At 33.7% G+C, this 23,588-nt stretch overlaps 3 protein-coding genes and 1 pseudogene across 5 annotated transcripts; all 4 read right to left on the reverse strand.

Moving 5' to 3' along the window:
- Positions 1-5,810: 5,810 nt before the first annotated feature.
- LOC110736236 (cinnamoyl-CoA reductase 1-like) lies at positions 5,811-10,587 on the reverse strand. Of its 2 annotated transcripts, none has more exons than XM_021916410.1 (6): positions 10,324-10,587; positions 7,145-7,314; positions 6,814-7,008; positions 6,556-6,718; positions 6,253-6,439; positions 5,811-6,169 (listed from the first exon to the last, which is right to left on the reverse strand). In XM_021916410.1, exons 1-6 carry the CDS (start codon positions 10,451-10,453, stop codon positions 6,028-6,030), a joined length of 987 nt encoding a protein of 328 aa, XP_021772102.1. In that variant the 5' UTR covers positions 10,454-10,587; the 3' UTR covers positions 5,811-6,027. The 2 variants fall into 2 exon arrangements, with proteins under 2 accessions (XP_021772102.1, XP_021772101.1); XM_021916409.1 differs by having other exon boundaries at positions 6,556-6,759; positions 6,891-7,008; positions 10,324-10,582.
- A 1,335-nt stretch (positions 10,588-11,922) lies between these two features.
- On the reverse strand, positions 11,923-14,640 carry LOC110736238 (cinnamoyl-CoA reductase 1-like). 2 transcript variants are annotated; one of them, XM_021916411.1, is made up of 6 exons: positions 14,453-14,637; positions 13,730-13,899; positions 13,011-13,205; positions 12,770-12,935; positions 12,478-12,664; positions 11,923-12,287 (listed from the first exon to the last, which is right to left on the reverse strand). In XM_021916411.1, the coding sequence occupies exons 1-6, from the start codon at positions 14,580-14,582 to the stop codon at positions 12,113-12,115; spliced, it is 1,023 nt and encodes a 340-aa protein (XP_021772103.1). In that variant the 5' UTR covers positions 14,583-14,637; the 3' UTR covers positions 11,923-12,112. The 2 variants fall into 2 exon arrangements, 1 of the variants encoding a protein (XP_021772103.1); XR_002514222.1 differs by having other exon boundaries at positions 12,195-12,287; positions 12,420-12,664; positions 14,453-14,640.
- Positions 14,641-17,480: 2,840 nt separating this feature from the next.
- On the reverse strand, positions 17,481-20,408 carry LOC110736239 (annotated as a pseudogene).
- A 503-nt stretch (positions 20,409-20,911) lies between these two features.
- Positions 20,912-23,506, reverse strand: LOC110736241 (cinnamoyl-CoA reductase 1-like). Its single transcript, XM_021916412.1, has 6 exons — positions 23,304-23,506; positions 22,771-22,940; positions 22,020-22,211; positions 21,657-21,819; positions 21,369-21,558; positions 20,912-21,251 (listed from the first exon to the last, which is right to left on the reverse strand). Exons 1-6 carry the CDS (start codon positions 23,419-23,421, stop codon positions 21,107-21,109), a joined length of 978 nt encoding a protein of 325 aa, XP_021772104.1. The 5' UTR covers positions 23,422-23,506; the 3' UTR covers positions 20,912-21,106.
- Positions 23,507-23,588: the final 82 nt, after the last annotated feature.

Below are 23,588 nucleotides of genomic sequence, written 5' to 3' on the forward strand. Positions count from 1 at the left end.
TTATTATTTTTTTTTTTTTTTTTTATGTCTGTGAATCTTGGTTGTTAGTTTGAAATTTATTTTGTTGATTGATTAAAATTGAATGAATGCTAGGGTTATCTTTGTTTAGGGCCATGTGGTATGGTGATCTTCTTGCAAATTTTACTTAGTATATCAGTACTGTTGGTGTTTCTATGTGAATCTTGGTAGTTTGCTTGAAATTTGATTATGTTGTTTGACCTGAAGTTTAAGTGGAAATGAATGAATGCCTTGATGAGTTGCAGATGAGTCGGGCTGTGACATTGTGTTTGGTTTTTGGATTATTTGAAAAGTCCCTGATCAAATGATAATAGAAGATGTGTCTGTTGAACATCTTATCATCTTTGTGTACTGTGTTAATATGGTTATCTTCTTTGTCGCAATGAGTTTCTGAACATAAATTGTGCCTGTGGACATATCAAAAAGTCTGCATCATACCTTAGATGATCTAAACAATAGAAATGTGCATTTAACGCTTTTGATATTTGATAGGAAGCCATAAGATTTGGCAAACTAGGGGAGAGTTTATTGGCAGACTGAGATAAGGGCAAGGTAAGTATGAGTGTATAATGTGTTTGGATAGGAAGACTTGGAGGGAAAGGGCAAGAGAAGAGAAATGAATTGGTGGTATCGATTTTCCTTTTCCTTTTATAAACCAAATCCCTCCCTACCCTTTAATAAATCAAAATTTTTCTATTGTTAAAGAAACTTGAAAGGTAAAAAAATAATCACTCCTTCCCTCCCTTCACTTCCTTCCCTTTCTCTTCCATCCTTTTCCTTCCCCTCTCTTTCTCTTACCCAAACATAGTTGGCATAGGATATCACCTACGAGTTGAAATTTCACACAACCATTTTAACACTACCTCTATAACTCCATTAGTTGTAAATAACTAGATCATTTTAACTTTTTGCATTAATTTTATACTTCCTCCGTTTCTTTATAGTTGCAACAAACACTTTATTACGGTATATAAGAAAAGTGGACCTCACATGATATAATACACTTAAAATGGGGTTAAGAGGTTGTTAGGAGTATAATCAAGTGGGTCATGAGATTTAAATAAAGGTAATAGTACACTTTTCACCATAAAAACTTTTCTTTTATAGTGTGTTACAACTATTGTAACATTTCCATTTTAGGGAAGTGTTGCAAATATAAAGAAACAGAGGAAGTATTAATTTTGATTGTTTCTTTTTACTAATTTGCATAGACAAATGCTATTATGCAATAAAAATGTTGAATTAGTTTTATGTCTAAGTTCAAATTATTATCTTGTTAAAATTTACTAGTTGATGATTAAAAACTAAAAAAAAAAGGTGCAACTTATTTGAAAATAGAGGAAATAGTTATATGGAAAAAGCTAACAAGCGCCCATAGTTAGGAGTGTGTTTGGATTGAAGGAAATAGAGGGAAAGGAAGGGAAGGGAAGGGAAGGGAAATGGAGGGAAGAAGTTTCTTTCATTTGGATAATAAATTAGGGATGAAGGGAATTGAAAGGGAGAGAAATGGACGGACTAAATTCTAAGAAAATGAAAGGAAAACTCATCCTTCTTCCTTCCCCTTCTTTTCCCTTCCCTCCCCTTCACCTCCCTTCCTTTCTTTTCTTTCCCTTAACATTACCCAAACAAACTGTAAGAGAAAAAGGAGGGGAAGGTAGGGAAGGGAAAGGGAGGTGAGGGAGTGAGGAGGTGACCTTCCATTTTCCTCCTCTTCCTTCCTTGCATTAGATATCCAAATAAAGGATGATGCATCGCTTATGAAGTATTCTCTTCTCTTCCTTTCCCTCCATATCTCTCTATCCAAACATAATTAAGCAACAAAGTCTATCAAACTTAGCATGCTTGGGTTTCATGTTATAGTTAGTTTTAAAATGGGCTTAAAAAATTATTATTTCCATTGCTAATGTAAAGTTGCACAAGCCTGGATACATCTCCCCTCCAAAGCCTAAAAAAAAAAAGAGAAAAGGAACCTAAACCCTAATAATACTCCATTGGATGCCATTGTACAACCTAAATTGTGGTTGGAGGCAACAATCTTTATATAAAGGTAAAAGATAAGGGTAAGAAACCCACCTGTCATGCATCTTTATTAGTAGACACATGTTATGTGTTACCGTTTTTGTTGATTTATACTTAAGAATCAACATAATTATGTGGAATCTAATTAGATGTGTTTTATAATATGCTCCGTACTTTTTAAATATCAATTTTTTTTTTAACTTGTTGATGTTTAGTATTATTATGGTTAAAACTAAACATTAACAACTGTAAAAGTAGAAAGGTTGTAACTAGAAAGGAGAAATTATCTCTCATCTTAAATGTTACAGTCTTGGGATGGCCCATTTGTTATGACTTATGAGGTCTTCCCTCATTATATTCCTAACTTGTAACATGGGCCATGACCATTATAAAAGTAACCATTACTTAGCTTTCCTTGTACAATCCTTCCAATTTGCATAGCTCCATTCAAATCACAACCCTCTTTCTCTCTATCTTCCTCTTCTACTTTTCATTACACCATCTCTTTTATGGGGAAATTTTTTGCTGGAAGACTCGTAGGCTGCTTTGGGTTTGATGCCTGATGCCTGATGGTAAGGGTATACACTATACGGTTGATTTGTTGAGTATCATGTTACATACTTTCCTTGGGATGGGGGGTCTTGGGAAATTGACTTTGAGCTATCTTATATATGGGACATCATAGCTTCTAATAGAACCTAATGGGTTCACTCGGAGGTTAGCTGGTTTTCCCATATAGTTTTGGATGGCTCAAGGGTACATATTATTATTATTTTTTATTTTAAGTGATGGGATACAAGGTGCAAAATGCATGACTTGATGCAATATATTCTTAAAGTATATTGCAAGATGCACGATTTAGTGCATGATCTTGCAATTCCATCGTACAAAATGCACTCTTTAGTTTATGATATGCTGGTGTATGCAGTGTAAAATGCATGATTTGATTCAATGTCTTCAAATTTGTAGCATGAAATACACGATTCAAGCATATGTGAAATTTATGTTCTCATATAAGGTCATGTTCTTATTATAAGGACATGTAAGATGTAACGTGTGTGATCTAATCCAAGAGATTATATGTTCATTGATATTTTTCATTATGAGATTATTGTTAAATGTAATCTGATTGTTGTACAGAAATTTGTATTTTTAATCAAATAATCACACTTTGATTATTTAAGTCTTAAGGTGTCATGAATTCATGATCAGTGGCTGGAGATAAATTTGCTCCAAGCGATACGTAATTTTTTTTGTTTCCTATCATTTAGATCTCAATTTTATGAGTTCTTTTATTTGGATTGACTTTATAAAATATATCTGCCGTTCTTGATTAAACCCTTGGCAAAAAGCAACCTGTGAAGCTAGCCATAAGCCAATAATACAACCACTTGTTAATTGCTATACTCTATGTCCGACATTGACACGTGTAAAGTGATGGGCTAAATCAATAATGCTGCTAAATTATATTTTTTTATTTTTATCTTAGGGGTAGTAAAATACAACCCCTCCCCCCGAAAAAAAAATTAATTAAATAAAAATATGTAGTAGGATTTGATTCTTAACAATTTATTTAAACTTTCAAAAATCAAAAGTAGCCTTGGCCTTTTGGGTCATGCTCTCATGATTCGTGGACACTTTGGGGCACACATTACTAGAGTACTACACAATGTGCTGTGTGGTGTGGTGAGAAATATGTGGCTAAAGTTTCACATGCATTGCACTAACAACAATTGGACCCATTTCAATTGAGAGGACTAATGCCTTGTGCGGTTGTGCCTTTATTTCAAAATATTGTTGGTTTATTACTTCGTAATTTCGTATGGTGTACATGAGGCTATCCGAGGGCCCATTTTGGAATTTAATTTTCGTTACATAATTTTTTTTTTTTTTACATATTTAAAAGCTATATGTATGTACTTCAAAGTATATATTACATGATGATGGATATTGAATCAGTATTAAGTATTAATTCATTAGCGATGTAACCTATAACCCTTATTGTTATCACAAAAATTTAAGACATAATAGCGACTTTGTTTAAAGGGATAAGGGGTTTGGATAACGATTACTATTCTAAAAAATGAACATGTTCCTTACTTTTATTTGTGGGATTGAAATGAGGATTAAAGTCCAATATATCAATCCCTTACTTTTATTTGTGGGATTGAAATGAGGATTCAATTCCAATTTATCAAACCAAAATAAATGGGTAGACCAATTTGTGTGGACTATGATTCTATGAACTAGAGTATATACTGCCACATTCGATTATGTATCAAAAGAACACGTTTGTCTATTAAAAAAATCATGTATTGATAAAATAACATGAGATATGCGGAGCTTTAAACTTTTTTCCTTCGTAGTATGATTGATTTGAAATTACGAAGTACATATTTTAAACATAACTCATGTTCTATTATATCATAATGTATGTTATTTATCCAAGCCCTTGTGATCTTTTAATGCACACAGAATGAAATCATGTCAAAAATGACTATACCTAATTTAGTAGTTTTTCTAGAGTTATGTATCTTACTAAATCAGGTCAATAAGGCAAGTGAAGAATCCAAAACAATGGGATGAAAAGTCTACTAGTGTGAAGAAGAAGACATCCCAAAAACATGAATAGAGTATATACACGTGTAATTGTGGTGTAGTGGGCAACCAACCTGAAACCCTAGCTGAATATGAAGTGGAGTATATATTAATCTCCTCAAACAGCAGCCGCAACATACCATTTCATTTTTGGGAGTAAATCATGAGAGTCATCTTTGTTGATCAGTTTCTTAATTGCTTTGTTATTTTGTTTGTCTTTCCATTTGGTATGAGGGATCTTGGGAATTCGGCCACTGGGTTGCTGACAACTATGGTCGCTTGCTAGCGCACATGGCAATCAGGATTATCGTTTGCTTTCAAAACTCGTTATAAATGAATCTGCCATACATTGTTCAATTGTATGTTACATACTTATGTCTTTGGGTTAAGAGGTATCTTAAATGTTTAAATACCGTCTTTTATTGTGGTATTTGTTTGATTGATTTTAGTTTCTGGGTTTAGTAGGAGTATGTTCATAGTGGAATATGATTCACATGAATTTTTATTTTAGCATAATTATGCTGTTGGATAAGAATTAAATCTCTGAGCAATTATGTGTTCTGGTTATTACAGCTTGACATTGTTACATAAAATTTACCCGTGCACGGGCGTATGCATTATCTCAAGGTTAATTTGTGAATGGTACCATCTCTTCGTGGCAATTAGCGTCATTTTCTCGACTTGACTAGAGACCGAGTTGGACTCTTAAGGGATAATTTTGGGAGAGATGTAGAAGGGCGTTACATTTGCATATCATTTACAAATCTCCATGATTAAAGGAAACAAAATGTTCGTAAACCATTAGCTGTATCAAAGATTGTTGCAAATAAGCAAATGCAGCAACATGGCCAATAAAGTTGTTGCTAAATGAAGGATAACATGTAGACATTTTTTTACCTCTTCTGGCATGAAAAACCGTTACAAAGAAAAGCCTTGAAAAAGAAGAGAAATAAAGATGACCACTCTTTTTCCTTTTTGGCTTTTTAGGGAGCTTCTACACTAACATCACAAATGAAAGATAGTTGTAAAGTATTATGAAGTTTCTACACTAAGCATCACAAGAGACAACGAAGTATTTTTTTTGTTTTCAGAAGATTTTTGTTAAATATAATTTGAAGCTGATTAAGAGTCACATTGATCCAGTTATAAGTAGTATCGTAGTACAGACCAGGGGATAACAAACAACAAACCCAAGTTATTTTGATAAGCTGTAATGCTGTATGTTCTCAGTTCTCTTTACTTCAAATGTCAATATAGAGCAGATCTGGGATATATGGCAATAATACAAATTGCAGTTGCTACATTATATAGACGTGATTGTAGATGTAATACATAAAAAATATGACAGTAGACTAGATGATCAGATTTACAGAGCAGCTTAAAATGGCAGAATCAAACACTAATGAACTTTTCGATCAAGCATTCAACAGTGTCTTTGAGGCCGGTTTTCAGGGGAGTGTATTTGATGCCTAAGCTTTCAACCTTTTCCTTACAAACCTTGTATGTTGGATCAAAAGGCTTGTCATCTGCAGGCCTGAAAGCGTTCAGAGTTTTTTTTAGCAGTGAATAACGAGGGATACTAAGCTCTGAAATGCATAGAAGAATGAACAAGCTTACTTGGTTGGGAGTTTGAGATTAGGGTAAAGCTCTTTTAATATTTCTACAACTTCTGAAACGTGATTCACGCTTTCGTTTAACAGATATCTCCCATTTGCTGAAGGAATTTCAAATGCTAGAACATGTGCTTCAGCTACATCTTTAACATGCACCCATCCAAAGGTTACATTTTGGTAGGTTTCTGATCCTGAAATAACTCAAAAACATTTGAATATGTCGCAGAAAGTTTCAGATAAGAGCTATTCAAGTCCAATTAAGTTCAAAGTACAAAGCTTTTCATGCCAATAAACGAGATGGTCATACCGTTAACCAAGCTTAAAACAGCAAAAGAACTAGCATTGACTGTTGGCTGCAGCAAAGGGCCTATCACGACTGCAGGGTTTATCGACACCATATCAAGGCCATATTCTTTGGCAAAGTTCCACGCAGCTTCTTCTGCCAATGTCTTTGACAGAAGATACCACTTCTGCATAATAAAACCAGGTTTCAATTGGAATTTTTCGTATCCTATACCAATTAGAACATAAAATCTGATCAGAACTTTATGGCAAGTATGCAAGCCATTTGTAGTTTCTCGCAGACTTCTGGGACAGAAAACCATGTTTCATCAACTACAGTTTCAGGAGTCAGAGGTCTACCAGTGAGCAGAACAGCAGCCATCGAAGATGTTAAAACCACGCGTTTAATGGATGGAATCCTAACACAGGTTTCTAGAACATTCAGTGTTCCATTTACTGCTGGATCAATTAGCTCAGCCTGAAACAAGATCAAGAATAGTTGCATTTAGAACTGCTAATTGCTAAAGTCCTCACATAAAGGATTACTTGCTAATTGCCGGATCAATTAGCTCAGCCTGAAACAAGATCAAGAGATTAAGTCATTAAGAGATTACTTGAGGATTCGGAACATCCAGTTTAACAGGGGATGCAGTATGGAAAACACCGTCACATCCATGAATGGCAGCATCAAAGGAGCCTTCCTCCAAGAGATTAGCCTCGAATAAGTTAAGTCTATCCTTTGCTCCATCCAATGCAATCAAGTGATCTACCTTCTTCGGATCATCTGTACATTAGAACAAAACAATTGTAGACTTAGGACAAAACTACTTGTATATACTACCAGTGGCGAATCCCAGATTTGGAGAATGGGGGTACGAAATTAAGTTTTTTTTTAAAAAATTACAAAATACTAAGTAATATGTGAAGCATAATAATTTTGCCTATTGTATTAGTATTTGCGTACACTATACAACATGACTTGTAATTGAGTAACTAAATATGTTTGGGAGAAAAAAAAAGAGATTATCTAAGAGACCTGTTATTTGTAACAATAGGTCTCTTTGATCAAAGGTACTAATCTACTGCGGAATAAATTAACAAATATCACCAAAGAGACCTGTTATTTGTAACAATAGGTATCTTTGATCAAAAGTAGTAGTAGTATGGTGTGACAAATAGTCAAATTTCCTAAGAGACCACTTTATTAAACAGGGGGTTAAGTTGTACACAAAAAAACGCGGGCTATTAGTTGCTGCGGCAAACTACATAGCAGTACCTAAGAGACCGCCTATTAAAACAGGTAGTCTCTTTGTTATCAGTCTTTTATTTTTTTTCCGCGGAATGGGGGTACAACTGTACCTCTGCGTACCCCCCTAGATCCGCCACTGTATACTACTACACTATGTTATTAAGGTGTTGTTTGATTTACATAAAAAAAAACCATGGAAATTGAAAGTTCCTAGGAATTGCAAAATGAGAAGTTGTTTGGATGAATAAAATTTGGTGAAATGAGGGAAATAGAACTTCCTAGGAATTTCCAATTCTCACAAAATATAGGAATTTACTTACCTAGTCCCCCCTAGATAAGTTGAAATTCCTATGGGAATTTACTTCCCTTATTATTAACCAAACAACTTTTAAAAATTCCCATGAATTTGATTGAGGAATTTAATTCCCATATATTAGAAGTTCATGGGAATTTTCACTTCATATGTTAACCAAACGACCCCTGAAACCTGCAAACAATACATCTCAAACATGGGATTCAGGGTTCATGTCCAAGTGTCATATTTGATTATTTTATAATAAGAATATATGCCTTTTTGGTCCAAATTTAGTGTCAAATAACCAAACTTGATGACATTTAATGGCTGAATTTTAAGCAGTTATACATAGTTGTAATTCAGAATGTATTATGCATCTGTCTAGCTCTGTCAAAATTTATTCATATTGAAACTTTGGATCTTGAACACAATAACGTAATCATGAAATTGGAAATTGAAATAACAAGAAATTAAACAACTGGAAATGGTTGACATGTCTTTAACCCAAATGCCTAAACTACGGCTGAACTAAAACCGACCTGACCGAGTGATCAACCAATTTGTCTCATGACACTCAATTCTAAAGCCAAAACACTTAGATAGTTAGATACATCGTATGGTCGAATGCATTCGATGCTGAACCACTTACGAAAAATAAAATCGACAACTTGTAGATATTTTTGCTAGTGATTGTCAATTCAATCCATTTTTGGACACCCATAAGGAAATTACTCTCCTTTGTCCATAACCAGGGCAAGAAAAGTTCGTTACAACAAGTAAATTTCCAGCTAGAAAGTTATTGGGACCATCAATTAATAAACTAAAGAAAGATGATTGCCATAAAGTACCACTATACTCAACAACCAAAATTCCCAAAAAATGAAACAATACTATACTGTTTAAATTCAACAAATTATGAACTCCTTCAGTTGTAACAAATGTAAGTCAAGAATTAAACGAAACCTTCCTTCATGAAATTGGCATGTTGTTATTACACTGTTTAGTATTTTCCAAGTTTTTTCTTTTTTAGAGGATCCTCTTCTGTTACTAGACCATCTAATTACTAGATGGTGATGAGTAGATTAAGAATTAAAAAGAAAAGTCCATTCCTAAATTTCACTTTTAAAATTGAAAATTCTAATTACTAAAGTTAAGAATAATCAACATGCAGATTCACTTAGACAACAAATAAAATCCTATATTTTTTCTTGGTATTGTTATTCTAAACATAGGGAGTGTTTTCTTTTCTAGAGGGTTCTCTCTAATTACTACTTTACTAGACCATCTAATTACAAGATTTTGAGAGAGAATTTATAGAAAAGTCCATCTCCAATATCTCCCTTTTAAATCCGTGCATTCTATATAATGAAAAGAATCCTGACTCTTCTAACGAGTAGGGGTGTACACCGGTCCAAAATCGGACAGGACCTGGACCGGACCTGTTTGGACCGGGGACCTGAATTGGGTAATTATGAGGACCGGGGACCGGACCTGAATTAACAGGTCCGGTTCCGGGCCAGACCTGAAAAATCAGGTCCGGTCCGGCTTTGGACCTGAATGGACCTGTTTTGTGTCTTTTTCGTTTTTTTTTAATACAAAACCTGTTGGACCTGCATATGGACCTGCATATGGACCTGTTTTGTGATTTTTAGACCTGTTGCATAATTTAATAATTACATACAAACCAAAATTATCAATTACAAAACTACATAAAGTCTATAAAGTCCCGATTCTCAAACACCAAAAATACAAATGAGTCCACCGAAAATACAAATAAGTCCACGAAAACTCAGTTTCAATTTTTCAGAGTTTGGTTTTCTTCTTTTTTTTTTTTTTTTTTTTTAATTACGATTTTCCCGGGTTTCAGGTCCGGACCTGAAAACCCCGGGTTTGGACCGGGTCCGGACCGGGACCGGGAACCTGGATTTTTAAGAACCGGGACCGGACCTGAATCAACAGGTCCGGGTCAGGTCCGGTCCGGTTCAGGTCGGTTCAGGTCCGGTTTCAGGTCCGGGCCAATTTTTGTACACCCCTACTAACGAGCATATTAGATTCATAACTCATGTCTCGAATTTTTTACCCTTGATCACCACGAGTATACCAAATGTAAAAAAAAGACACTTAACTTATAGGGAAAACATCTAAAAATATTTTTATACACAAAAAAAAAAATAGAAACCAACATGACATAGATTTATTGATTCTACCTATCAAACCGGCCGTAAGAGTAAATTAACATACATACTTACTTAGACTACGAACAGTGGCATTGACTGTGTAACCGCGATCAAGCAAGAGTTTGACAATCCAAGAAGCAATGTAGCCTGAAGCACCTGTAACACATACTTTCTTCCCTTCCCCTGATTTAGAATTCATCATGATTAATTAATTAGCAATTATATCTTGAATTTAATTATTTTTCTCCTCACTTTATAAACCTTTTTTTTTCCCCTTAATGTAAAGTATGAAAACAAGAGTTTATGTATAAACTAAAGGAGAAGAAGAAGACGTTTATATAGGAAAAACCGAAGAAAGGTTGTAATGAAATACTATTCGTACTATGCATGCACCTAAAAGGTATCAAGCATTGAATAATTTTCTAACCAATAACGGCGTTTAAAATTTGATAACTACGTGGAAATTGATGGAATTCATGTAGGGAAATACTACTCGTACTATGAAAGTGAAGGACTTGAAAATTTGAATGTGACATGGGATTAATGAGAGAAAGAGGAACATCTTTTGAATAGGAAATATCATTTTTTCGCCATAAAATTTACCTCGTATTTCTTTCCTCATGTAGTATAATAATAACAAGAAAACATATTTTTTCAGTTTATTAATTGATACGTGATAGAGTATATAAACCGATCTTGGATTTCAATATTCAATTTAAACTTTTGATTGAGTTGGTCCTCTAACATGGTATCAAGAGCCAGCGTGATTCAAAGATCACGAGTTCAAAATTCAGTTGATTATGTCTTTCAAATTTGATACTCCATCCGTTTCGCATTAGTTGCAATACTAGGCTTGACTTATAGTTTAAGAAAATTATAAACTACGCTTATAGGTTTATAATACAAAGTATTGTTAGTAAGAGATATAAATAATAAAAAAAAAAATAACATGAGTGGGGCTGATACGAAAGAGAAATAATAAAATTATTGAGGTACATCTAAAAAGTTTTTTAACATTACTTCTTATATTACGACGAAGTTCTCTTCAGAGTAGCACATCTTTGGGTAAATTTATTATACTATTAAGATTTAAGACTCATAAGCACTTATATTATAGTGAATAATGCCCCATAACTCCCTTTAGCACTTACTCCGTATTTTTTTTTCTTTTTTGACAAGCACTTATTATGGTGATATAGACCATGAATGTGACACCTTTATTTTATTAAAGAAAAGTTGGGCAAAATTAGTGGATTTTCTCGTAGAGTCGTGTAATGCAGAAACTTTTGGTAGAAAGCCAAGAAAGGTGACATCTGATACAAGTAGGTTTGCGTGCAATTTCAAACTATTCAAACTCACAAGACTACAAGAGTAACAGAAGCTTTTAATGTGTTACGATTCTTGCGATAATTAATAAATACACACCCCCCCAAAAAAAAAAAAAAAAAAAGCGATATTTTCTTAAAAAATTGTTCAGAAACTAGAATGATTTTACAACTCTTCACTCTTCAGAGTTGAGTTCTTTTTCCCCTTTTTTTTTTTTTAGTTTTTGTAGAAACTCTATTAATGAACCAACATATTTGTTTCCAATCCATCAAATGATCAATCATAGAAGCAATATTCCAAAATTTCAATTGTCCATTCTAGTACTCATCTTATTGGCTCAAAGTATAAGCAAAATTATCATATAGAGTAATTATAGAAAGTATGCTTTTATGTTCTAAGGTCCAAAATTTAATCATTGAATTTAATTACCATTCTCAAACAATCAGGCCCATCCCACATTATTACAGTAGATAATATCATTATCATAGCTACCAAATTAACAATAAATTATAACAACAATAATAAAGGCATCCCTTTATTGTTGCAAAAACCATTCACCCTCGACTGTGGTTGTAATGTTGAACTTCTCCTTTAAGCACTCGACGGTCTCTTTGAGCGCGATTTTTAAGGGAATGAACTCAATGCCTAAGGTTTTAGCCTTTTCATTCGAAAGCTTGTAAGTCGCATCAAGTGGCTCATCGTCTGCACACCTGAAAACGAGACATTTAAGTTCTTATTGCACAAACCTTTGGAAAATAACCGTGCTTGTCACTTGGATTATAACGAGGAAGCTCTTTACTTTATCTTTCAATACAGGACTATTAATTCGATAACTCACTTACATTTGTACCTAGCAAGTGACAACATTAGTCACAAAATTTGAGGAAGACATGAACTTACTTGTTAGGGAGTTTTGAATTTGGGTATAGCTCGCGCAACATCTTGACTAAATCTGCAAAATGTGCAACAGTTTCGCTCAATATGTACCTCCCATTAGCAGTAGGGATCTCAAAAGCTCGAATATGTGCTTCAGCAACATCCTTGACATGAACCCACCCAAAAGTAGCATTTGAATAAGTTTCCGACCCTGAATCAACTATAATATTAGAAGCAATCTAACATTGAATCAAAGTTCTTACAACACCAACTCAACACATGACACTTAAATAGCAAGCTAAAGAAGTTATCATACCATTAATCAAGTTAAATACAAAGAAAAAGGTAGTAATATTCGTGGTTGGCTGCAACATTGGGCCGATTACAGCTGCAGGGTTTATCGATACCATGTCAATGCCATTCTCTTTGGCGAATTTCCATGCTGCATCCTCGGCTAAGGTTTTAGAGAGTAAATAACATTCCTGTAAACGACGATTAAAGAAGTACAACAGAATAAGTTCCTAGCAAATTTTGCTGTGTAACAGAATCATACATACCCCAATTTTGCCCTTGCAGCACTCAGGAGAAGAAAACCATGTTTCATCAACTACTGTTTCATTGGTAAGAGGTGTATCAGTGTGTGATACTGCCGCAGTAGAAGATGTGAAGATCACTCGTTTGACAGACGGGGATTTTGCACACGAGGCAAGTACATTAAGAGTTCCTTTCACAGCAGGATCAATCACTTCTGCCTGAAATATCAGAAATTACAGAGGCGAAACAGAATTAAGTCTGCTTATTAGTTATGACTTGTTAATTTAATCTGTAACTACTCTAGGGAGTGCAACATCTCTTGCTATAAGAACATTCTCAGCGCATAACAAATCAACAATTACATGTTCATTAATCAAATGAAACAATACTGACAACCACAAAAAAATTACAGAAACTACTTCTGCCTGAAATATCAGAAATTACAGAATCGAAACAGAAATAAGTCTGCTTATTACTAGTAATCTGCAAGTATTGTAGGTTGTGCAAGTGTGCAACATGTTTACTTGCAACAGAACATTCTCAACGCGTAAGAGTTCCATGTAACACTGATCAAATGGAACAATACTAACAAAGTAACAAGTACTCATCAAAATTAGAATTTTTCTTTTGTTAGCAATACAAAAACCAGCAATTAAGTGACTTATATCAGTCAAAATAGTAGAGCCATACTGAAATTAGGAAGTAATAAGAACATGTTTAAAGGCTATAGTTGAACTTGAACCTCAGGGTTTTCTGAATTAAATTTAAGGGGAGTTGCAGTATGGAAAACACCGTCACATCCATGAATTGCAGAATCAAAGGAACCTTCCTCGACGAGGTTTGCTTCAAACAGGTGAAGCCTATGTTCAGCACCATCCAATGCAAGCAAGTGGTCCGTTTTCGTGGGATCATCTGCACGTCCAAGCCCAACAACATCGTAACTAACAACACACACATATAGTTTGGGAACTCGTAAAGCTAGAGCCTAGAGCAACTAAATAAACTAGGCAATTACAGCCAATAATAACTAATTATCAGCTTTCATATTATCTAACCAAATGCTTGACTTATATATTATTGATGCAATTTCGAACACCAATGATAAGTGTCATCTTCTTAACACTCTATCATTGTCCTTTCAGTTCAAGGACAATATACACACAAATGATTTATAAAACACTAAATTCGTACGCAAATAAAAGTGACAAATATTATTGCAACGGTTTTCTGAAGTTGCAAATAACATTACATTAGTAATAGCAACAAACCCATTTTCAAAGAAATAATAAATGTTTATAAAACCTTAGCAATTTAGCAATACATCCTACTAATAATACAATAAATGTTGTCATCTTAATAGTGTGCGAGTAATTTTTTCTAGCTAATTATGTACTCGTATGTAATAACTAAATCCGAACAAAGGTAGTACGTACTAAAAATCAAAGAGAGGGAGAGGAGATAATACTTAGGCTGCGAACAGTGGCATTGACAACATAACCTCGTTGAAGCAAGAGCTTGACAATCCAGGATGCTATGTAACCTGAAGCACCAGTTACACACACTTTCTTTCCTTCTCCACTCATTACCTTTTCCATTCAGATTTTGTTTTTTTTTTTTTGTTTTGTTTGTCTTTCTTTGGAATTTTTGGATTTTATATTTTCAACTCCTTATCTTCATATCGCCTAATTGGCTAATTGTGATAGTGATAAGTATTGCTTTTAAAACGCTGCGTATACTTGGGGTTTTAATTTTTTTTGGCTGTTTAAGCGGAAAATAGTAACAAATAAAAATCTAAATTAAATTAAATAAAAAGAATCGGAAACACTATTTTTGATTACTAATAAAAGCGTTGATTTTGTTTTTTTACTTTTCATTATACACCGTACTTATGTACTTTGTATTACTCTGTATTATAATTAACTAGGTTAAAACCTGTGTGATGCGCGGTTTATACAAAATCTATTTTATAATTTGTACATTTATAACTTAATGACTATTATACATTAATATAAATAAGAATTATGCACCTTGTACAAAATATTTAAAATTTTAGATTTTCATCAAAATTATGATATAATACTTATTTAACGTTGTGTAATACATATTTCAACGTAGGGGGTCAATTAATAGTGTGCTATTTAAAATTGTTCAATTTCCTAGAATAAATTGATAAGTTGTACAGAGTAGTTGTAATGCAGAAGCTTCTAATATTATTCAAATTTAAAAAACGTTATATGTGGTAGCTCCACAAAATTTAAAAAAAAAAAAATAATAATAAAAAATAAGATGACATCATCCTTGTATTTAGGCGGGGAAAATTTTATTAAGAGGGTGACATGTAGACAGCGATGACGTCAACATACTCTGTTTTAATAATAGTTAATTGAATACATTTCACAATATTATCACACATATTACCTCTTTTATTTGGCATTACCCCCCAACTCTTTCTTTCACACCGTTATTTGGACCATTCAACCTTAACCAACCTAGCTAATAGGTTAGAGTAAAATATGGTATGTCTATCATCTAAATATATTATCAAATTAATATAACGGATTAATTAAGCAATATCATCATCATTGTATCAGTCCAAAATGTGAAATATTTATATGTACTTATAAGTAAAAGTTAGTTATACAATGATTGACATTATCGATAAGATCAGTTAAACAATAATTGACATTTACATAAAGTGTAGATTTTTTTAAAAAAATATATAAAAATTAATAATGACATCATACATTAAATTGGCGGAATTTTTTTTAATGAGGAAGCGACACATAAGATAGGGAGGGGGTTGATGATGTTAGCAACGTTTTGTTATAATATTAGTTAATAGATATTGCGTTTTTTATTTATTATTTATTATTATTTTTTTAATATCAATATAGTAATTAGTAACTAGAGACTAGAGTAATAAGCTACGGGAGTACAAACTTCGTATTTTTTTAAGTTAAAATATTTTGATTTTTTTACACTATTCACTTAATCCACTTTAACTAATGTTAGTAATTTATACATAAAAAAAAAAAAAAATTCCGTATTGTTTTGCTGATACTTGATGAAATCATTTCAATGAATAAATTATTAATATTCAATTACTATAATATTTAGTTTTTGATAATTGAAGATATTGTTGGTCAAAGCTTTAAATTGACATATGTAAAGTCATGCATAGAAAAAACGTTTCACTTACAAAAATACGGAGAAAGTATTAATTTGTGGAAGTAACACATATGACGATAATGGATAAACTATTTTTCGGCTTATTATTATTATTATTATTATTATTATTATTATTATTATCAAAAACCTATAAAGTCAAACGATTTACAAGAAATTAGTGGGGAGCCGAGATACAATCTGGGCCCCCACCCCTCTAGCCATAGCGAACCCAATCCTATTGAAGATGTGAGCAGCCGCACGAGCACCAATATCCTGAGTCCTAGCGAACGCCTGAACCCGCTTCTGCAATGCAATAGCATCCTTCTCCAATTCCCCCAATGAAGAAAAGGAGAAAGGAAGAAAACCATAGCCAATAGCTCTGCAACGCACCCCATACCTGTCCCGCTTCTGCTGAGCCGCAGCCGACACGACACGACCGGGAACGAAGTCAGACAACCCAGATTGTGTCAATGGAGAAGACCCCGTCAGGTCAACACAGACATCTAGGCCTCTATCCCAAGAGTAAAGCAACACATCTGCTGGCCGAAAAGCCCCGTCATTCCCTCCAAACAACCCAACATCGACCTTTTTTTTTTTACAGAAATCTCAGAGCGGAAACAAATATCAACAAGGGTATCACGAACAACGTTACTATTATTATTATTTTGATGGTAAAGCATCAACATCAGATGAAGCAAAGGCATGAATGAAGTTCCGGAGGATACTCCTCCAGCTCATCATTAAATTCCCCATAACTTTTGCTACCTTGATTTTGCGACTTATTATAATTGGATTTAAAGAAGAGGTTATCATTTTTTTTACTCTTACTCAAGGTTGTCAAATTTTGGTCTTTTCCCGAAAAAAGGACAAATGATAATTTTCAAATATAGTTTCAGTTTAACCAACTTGATCCATTTCCGGCCAATCTCCAATCTACTGAGGGCTGGTAGGCCCAAACTACGGGGCTTCAGTTGAGCTTGAGCTAGTAGCCCCAACAACCTGTATTGTTGGAATCCTAAGGGATAGATAAGACTACTCCCTCTGTTTCAATAAAAATGCCTAATTTGGTCGGAATATTTGTCAAGGCGAAATTACGATCAACAATATTTTTAATTATCAATAAATATACGAGTAAATTATAATAAATTAATATTTAAAACTATATATTGAGACGATTCCAACCACATTACTTTATTTATTTTATGTATAAATCATAAATAAAGGTCCACGTATATACGTGTATATGTATAGTGCAAAAGTCAAACTAAGACATTAATTTTGAAACGGATGGAGTGTAAGAGACCCTTAATATTTCCAAAATCTAATTCAAAGTTAAACTAAAAAATGTTTATATATAACCTAGGTCCTAAAATAAGCTAAAGATACATGTTTTTTTGAATGCTTGAATAATATACTTCCTTGAAAATAATGTTTAAAGCTCTAAAAATAATTAATAAGTGCATACAATCGACATGAATCTAATAACATCTTGAAGTAGCATAATTTATAAGTGGCATCATTAATTGAAGTTTCACGAACTATACCAATCTCAACTCCTTCAGATTTTCCAGTCTCCTTAAGGCTTACTTCGAAAGATATATACTCAATGCCCAAACTTTTGACTTTAAAGTTTGAAAGTTGAAAATTTGTTTTTGGTAGAGGGTCACCAACATCCACACACCTGAAAACAGTTACAAAATTTCAAATCATATGATCTAAAATGTTTAACATCTATCTAACCTTTAGACAAGAGTTGGTGTCTTAACAAGCTAAAACATCCCTTTCTTGTCTAAACATTAGAATACTAGACATACAAAATTACTTGCTTAGAGTGAATAAATTTTTGAAGAATTATATTGTAAGAATTAATAATAAATAAATAAATAAAAATCTCACTTATCAGGAAGCTTTATAGAGGGATAGAGTTCATGCAATATCTTCTTAACATCAGAATAATGTAACACCCTTTCACCTAAAATATATCGTCCCTTAGCTGAAGGAATCTCGAATGCACGTATATGAGCTTCCGCGACATCCTTAACATGTACCCATGGACACGCTAAGTCTGGATAATATCCAGATCCTAATAATTGTCAAAAAACCAATGACAATGAGATGACAAACTATGTCACATACTTTACCAAATCTAGCAGTCACTTGATGAATTTGTAAAAGTACTACCGATGATGAAATGTATGTACAAAGAAATTAAATCCTATAATTTTTTTTGTTAAATACCTAAGAAATTAAAATTGAAAGGAGGTGATTTTTTCTCTTTTGTCAACCAAACAATATAGGATATCGAATTTCACGCTATCTACAAGTATTTATATGTAACCGTCACATAATTGAAGATAAGAAAGAGACTAACATACCATTAATTAAGTTTAATATTGAAGCTACACTATCATTAATAGTTGGTTGCAACATAGGCCCTATGACCATGGAAGGATTGATAGACACCATGTCAATATCATTCTCTTTGGCATATTTCCAAGCTGCTTCTTCGGCTAATACTTTTGAGAGTGTGTAATACATCTGAACACAAAAACCATAAAGGTGGTGAACCGTGATTACGAGGGGTATAGAGTCATGAGACAATGAATGAATTAAATGGTTTTGATTACCAAATAGGCCGACCCTCCCTAGCCCAGGGTCCCATGGAAAGCATAAGAAGGATCGGACCTTGATGCCTAATTTTATTGGATTTAAAAATGTTCTCCAAAAAAGGTTATAATAAATGAAATAAGACACATTATAATGATTTTTGGGACATAATGTCAAAAAATTCGAACAGTGAAGAGAAATGCATCTGGGAGTAATAAATTGTTGTTCGAAACCACATACGCCCACTAGTTGGTAGCCTTGGGCCAACGACAAGGGGCATCTCCATGATTGGTTAAATTGATAGATGAATTGATAATATACTCAAGTCAAGCAGAGTTTAACAAATACATTGATGGATTGTAGTAAAAATGCACCTATATACAAATACACAGGAGATAGGCTTACCAGATCTGAACCCTTGCATAATTCAGGATCAGAAAACCAAGTTTCATCAACCACCACATCAGGAGTTAAGGTTCTACTAGTAATTAGGGATGTAGCTGTAGATGAAGTTAAAACCATCCGTCTTACGGTTGGAAACTTCTTACAAGATGCTAGAACACTAAGCGTTCCCTTGACAGCTGGGTCAAGTACATCGGCCTGTATAAAATTTGATCAAATTATGTTATACTTCCTCCGTCTGAATGTAATTGTTACATAACAAGTTTAACGTGACTATCAATTCCGGACATGTTGGAGGGAAACGAGATGTAATTAATATATGGAGAGGAGTAGAAAAAAAAAATAGGACCTGAGGATCATTGGGACTAAATATAACTGGGGAAGCAGTGTGAAAAAACACCTTCACATCCAACAATAGCGGAATCAAAGGAGCCTTCTTCCATTAGATTTGCTTTGAATAAGTGCAACCTTTCTTTTGCACCTTCCAATCCCAGCAAATGGTCTGTTTTTTTCGGATCATCTTAAAGGCAATAAACTCAATGACATGTTATTTAGGTGTAAAAAAAAATAAAAAATAAATAAATAAAGTCAACAACATGTTATTTATTTACAATACCATTGTTAAGTTGTTCAAAAGCCTAATCTTTTTATGCTCACACAAGCTATCAAGAAATTAAAATGTACAAACACAATCTTATCTCGTAGCCAAACATATTCGACATCTTGTTTAGCGAACAGATGATCATCACCTATCAAACTGATTTCTAGCTCATTATCGGATTATAACTTGTTACCTCGTGTACATGATATACTTTGTATAATTGTATATACTTAATAAGAATAAAGATTACTGTTACGTTGATGATTGATCAAACACTATGACTTAAACTAATTGATTACATAAACAATACAATGTACTTCATATAATAATTGTTAATTAGTTACGACAGAAATATAGAAGAAAAAAACATTAGAGGACATACTTGGGTTACGAACAGTAGCATTGACAGTATAACCACGTTGAAGCAATAATTTGACAAGCCATGAAGCTATGTAACCAGATGCTCCTGTTACACACACCTTTTCTTTTGCAATTTCATCCATCTTCTTCTTGTTTTTAGTGAATAGAAAGAAGATAGAAAAAAAAGAGATAGGCTAGCTTTTTATTTTGAACAATGTCAACCAATTGTTTCTAAAGGACCATTTAAGACACTTAAATTTTGACGTGTACGATATCACTTCCACTAGCTACATACAAGTAATTAAATCTGGTGGTAGATGGTTAAGTGTTAATTTAGAAGATCTAAGACTATATTTTATTGTATCGTGCATATTTTTCACGAGTACATATGTACTACTCCCTCCGTTTTTTTAAGAGGGTGTTTCGCAAATGGCTTTTGGTTGGCTTTTTCATCAGCTTTTGGATTTTGGCTTGTTTATCTAGGTCAAATAGCCAAAAAAGCGTTTGGAAAATGACTTTTTACTGGCTGAAAAGTTTTTAGTATTGGTTTTTGGCTTTTCACCTTTAAAATAACTTTTTGCACTATTTACATGGTCTATTTTAATCAATGTTGACACTTGTTAAATTTTAATAATTAGTTTCCTAATATCAACTTTTTATAATTTATACTCCACTTATATAGAGTTAAGTAAAAGGTTTCAATGTATGCTTAATCAAGCAGCTAATAAAGAATTTTTTTTTTTTTTTTTTTGACAAGAGCTAATAAAGATTCTTTTCTAAACATGATAGGAAAAATATAACTCTTATGCCTTTATTACTCTTCTTTGAATATACATCATGTTCCTTGTATAAGAAAATTGGCTCTCGCCGTAGTCATACATAAGCAAAATGACTCACAGAAATACAAAAGCTTAACTATTGGTTTTTAGTATCAATCAATCAAGTACTTAAATGCTGATAGACCCCTTCTAATTGACTTAATTAAATGCTGATAAACCCCTTCTCCTTCAGGCTTTCAACAGTCTCCTTAAGGCTTGTTTTAAGAGGTATATAATCGATGCCCAAACTTTGAGTTTTCTCCTTCGCGACCTGGTAAACAGGCTTCAATGGACTGCCTTTTTTGCACCTGAAATTATTCGGCAGCTCAAAACGTTACCAATTGGGAAACAGCTGATTCTCACTTATCCGAAGACATTGTAGGGTGCCTAATTGAAGAAATACTGAAGATATAGAAACTACTTACTTTGAAAAGAGTACCGCGTTTGGATATAGCTCTTTTAACTCCTTAACAATATCTGAATCATAATGTGCAACACTTTCGACTAAGCAGTACCTTCCTTTAGCTGAAGGGACTTCAAATGCCAATATATGTGCCATGGCAACATCTTTAACATGTACCCAACCAAAAGTCATGTTATTAAATGTTTCGGAACCTGCATTATTGCAATAAGCATACATGTTAATCGCTGTAGTTTAAATGGCTCAAATCGTCTTGCAAAGGACAACAGCAAATTTCTCATATGACGCGTACCATCAAATAAGCTCACTATTACAGCAGCACTTGTGTTGAGTGTTGGCTGCAGCAATGGTCCGATAACCACTGCAGGATTTATACTCACCATATCAATACCCTTTTCTTTCACAAACTTCCAAGCAGCTTCCTCGGCCAAAATCTTAGAGAGCACGTACCACATCTGTACCAACTCAAAAGACTTACAATTCTGAAGATTATATGATGTTTAGATAATAAAACAATATTAACCATCTTAACACTGAATGCAAGCAATCAGCTGGCATTGGTTCATAGTTTCTATAATCCATTTTACCGGATCACTTAAATTAGTGATGGAAGTAAAAACATAAGTTTGATTACAGGTCCAAAAAAATTGCACACCTTTGATTCCCTAACGAGATTTGGATCAGTAAACCAGGTTTCATCAACGACCACTTCTGGAGTTAGAGGTTTGCCATTGTGTGAAATCGCGGCCATTGAAGATGTTAGAACTACTCTTTTAATTGATGGGAATTTTGCACAGGATTCGAGGACATTAAGTGTTCCTTTCACAGCAGGATCAAGCAATTCAGCCTGGTATGAAGAAGTGAAGAAAACCAGGTCAAGAAGAAAAATATCACCTATTAACCAAATAACCACAAACATCACTGCTTAACGTAAAAACACATGCACAAAAATCAGATGCCAATGCTATTCTGTTTCTACGAATTACATGCTACTTGTGACCTGAGCTCCATCTACCTAGTAACACCGGCAAATCAAAACAATAGTAATAGTCCCTAATCGATGAACCCCTACGAATAACAATGAATAAAGCCGTAAAAATAAACATGTGTAACTACCACTCACCAAAAAACCAATGCAGGTCAGTTTTATATGATGCAACAGAACAGAAATTTTATTTCATGAACCCCTACGAACACACCCCTGCAAAAGACTGGTACATATCGTATATTCTAAATGACCAGGCTTACAAAGAACTAGTTGAAATAAAAACAGATGCACACTCATGTACTCATAGGTCATTTTGCATTACAGAACACAGTTATACACAAAAGTTTACACTATGCAATGTTAAATGAGAAGCATGGAAGCTAAGGAAGCAACGAAATGTGTAAAGGAAGAGTTGAACCTCTGGGTCTTTAATATCGAGAAAGAAGGGAGAAGCAATGTGAAAAACACCTTCACACCTTTCCAATACAGCATCAAAAGATCCCTCTTCCAACAGGTTCACCGTAAACAAGTGAAGTCGGTCCTTAGCTCCATCTAGTGAGCGTAAATGCTCAACTTTCTTAGGATCATCTGCAAGAGTTGTAAAGCAATTCTAATAATATGGCAAAAAAAACTTAATAATCAAGACATGTTTTTCTAAACTTAGCGATGATATGTTTATAAATTAAACTTAGTGTATACGGAGTAATTTATTCCTTACATACTGCTATTTAAACTAGTTTTAGACAAAGATATTCAAATGAGCAAAATATATGAATGTGTTCCAACATGTATTTATTTCCAAAATTTCCATTCTCACACGTATCAAACGCCCCAAAGGAATATATTTTTTATTTTTTGGAGAACATTTGATAAATGAGCAACAAACGTACCAAATTCAACAATCAATTAAAACAAAAAAATGTTCAAAAAAAAAGAAACAAACAAACAAACTGAGATCACGAACGGTGGCATTGACAGAGTAACCGCGGTGTAGAAGAAGCTTAACCAGCCATGAAGCTATGTAACCGGATGCTCCGGTCACACACACCGTCTTCCCTGCTCCGCTCATTTTCTTTCTCCTCAGTCTCTCTACTGTATCTCTTTCATTCACTTGCTGCTTCTTTGTTGAGTGACTTTATGAGATGATCAACCTTCCAATTATCGGTTGTATATTTAAACAAATAAAAACAGAATAAATGTCAAACTATAACATCATTAGTGACGTGTGTATTTATC

Source organism: Chenopodium quinoa, unplaced genomic scaffold, assembly GCF_001683475.1.
Source record: "Chenopodium quinoa cultivar QQ74 unplaced genomic scaffold, ASM168347v1, whole genome shotgun sequence".
NCBI classification, from domain to species: Eukaryota; Viridiplantae; Streptophyta; class Magnoliopsida; order Caryophyllales; family Amaranthaceae; genus Chenopodium; species Chenopodium quinoa.

Bases quoted from the DNA above. Each gene is read 5' to 3' on its own strand.
- LOC110736241 (XM_021916412.1), bottom strand. From the start codon at position 23,421: ATGAGCGGAGCAGGGAAGACGGTGTGTGTGACCGGAGCATCCGGTTAC. The intron at 22,212-22,770 runs GTTCAACTCTTC...TCTTCATACCAG, and splicing joins TCGATATTAAAGACCCAGAG to GCTGAATTGCTTGATCCTGC. The intron at 21,559-21,656 runs GTACGCGTCATA...GCAATAATGCAG, and splicing joins AATAGTGAGCTTATTTGATG to GTTCCGAAACATTTAATAAC.
- LOC110736236 (XM_021916410.1), bottom strand. From the start codon at position 10,453: ATGATGAATTCTAAATCAGGGGAAGGGAAGAAAGTATGTGTTACAGGT. The intron at 7,009-7,144 runs GTAATCTCTTAA...ATCTTGTTTCAG, and splicing joins TGGATGTTCCGAATCCTCAA to GCTGAGCTAATTGATCCAGC. The intron at 6,440-6,555 runs GTATGACCATCT...GAGTTATTTCAG, and splicing joins TGTTTTAAGCTTGGTTAACG to GATCAGAAACCTACCAAAAT.
- LOC110736238 (XM_021916411.1), bottom strand. From the start codon at position 14,582: ATGGAAAAGGTAATGAGTGGAGAAGGAAAGAAAGTGTGTGTAACTGGT. The intron at 13,206-13,729 runs GTTCAAGTTCAA...CTGATATTTCAG, and splicing joins TTAATTCAGAAAACCCTGAG to GCAGAAGTGATTGATCCTGC. The intron at 12,288-12,477 runs GTAAGTTCATGT...TCTCGTTTTCAG, and splicing joins AATTCAAAACTCCCTAACAA to GTGTGCAGACGATGAGCCAC.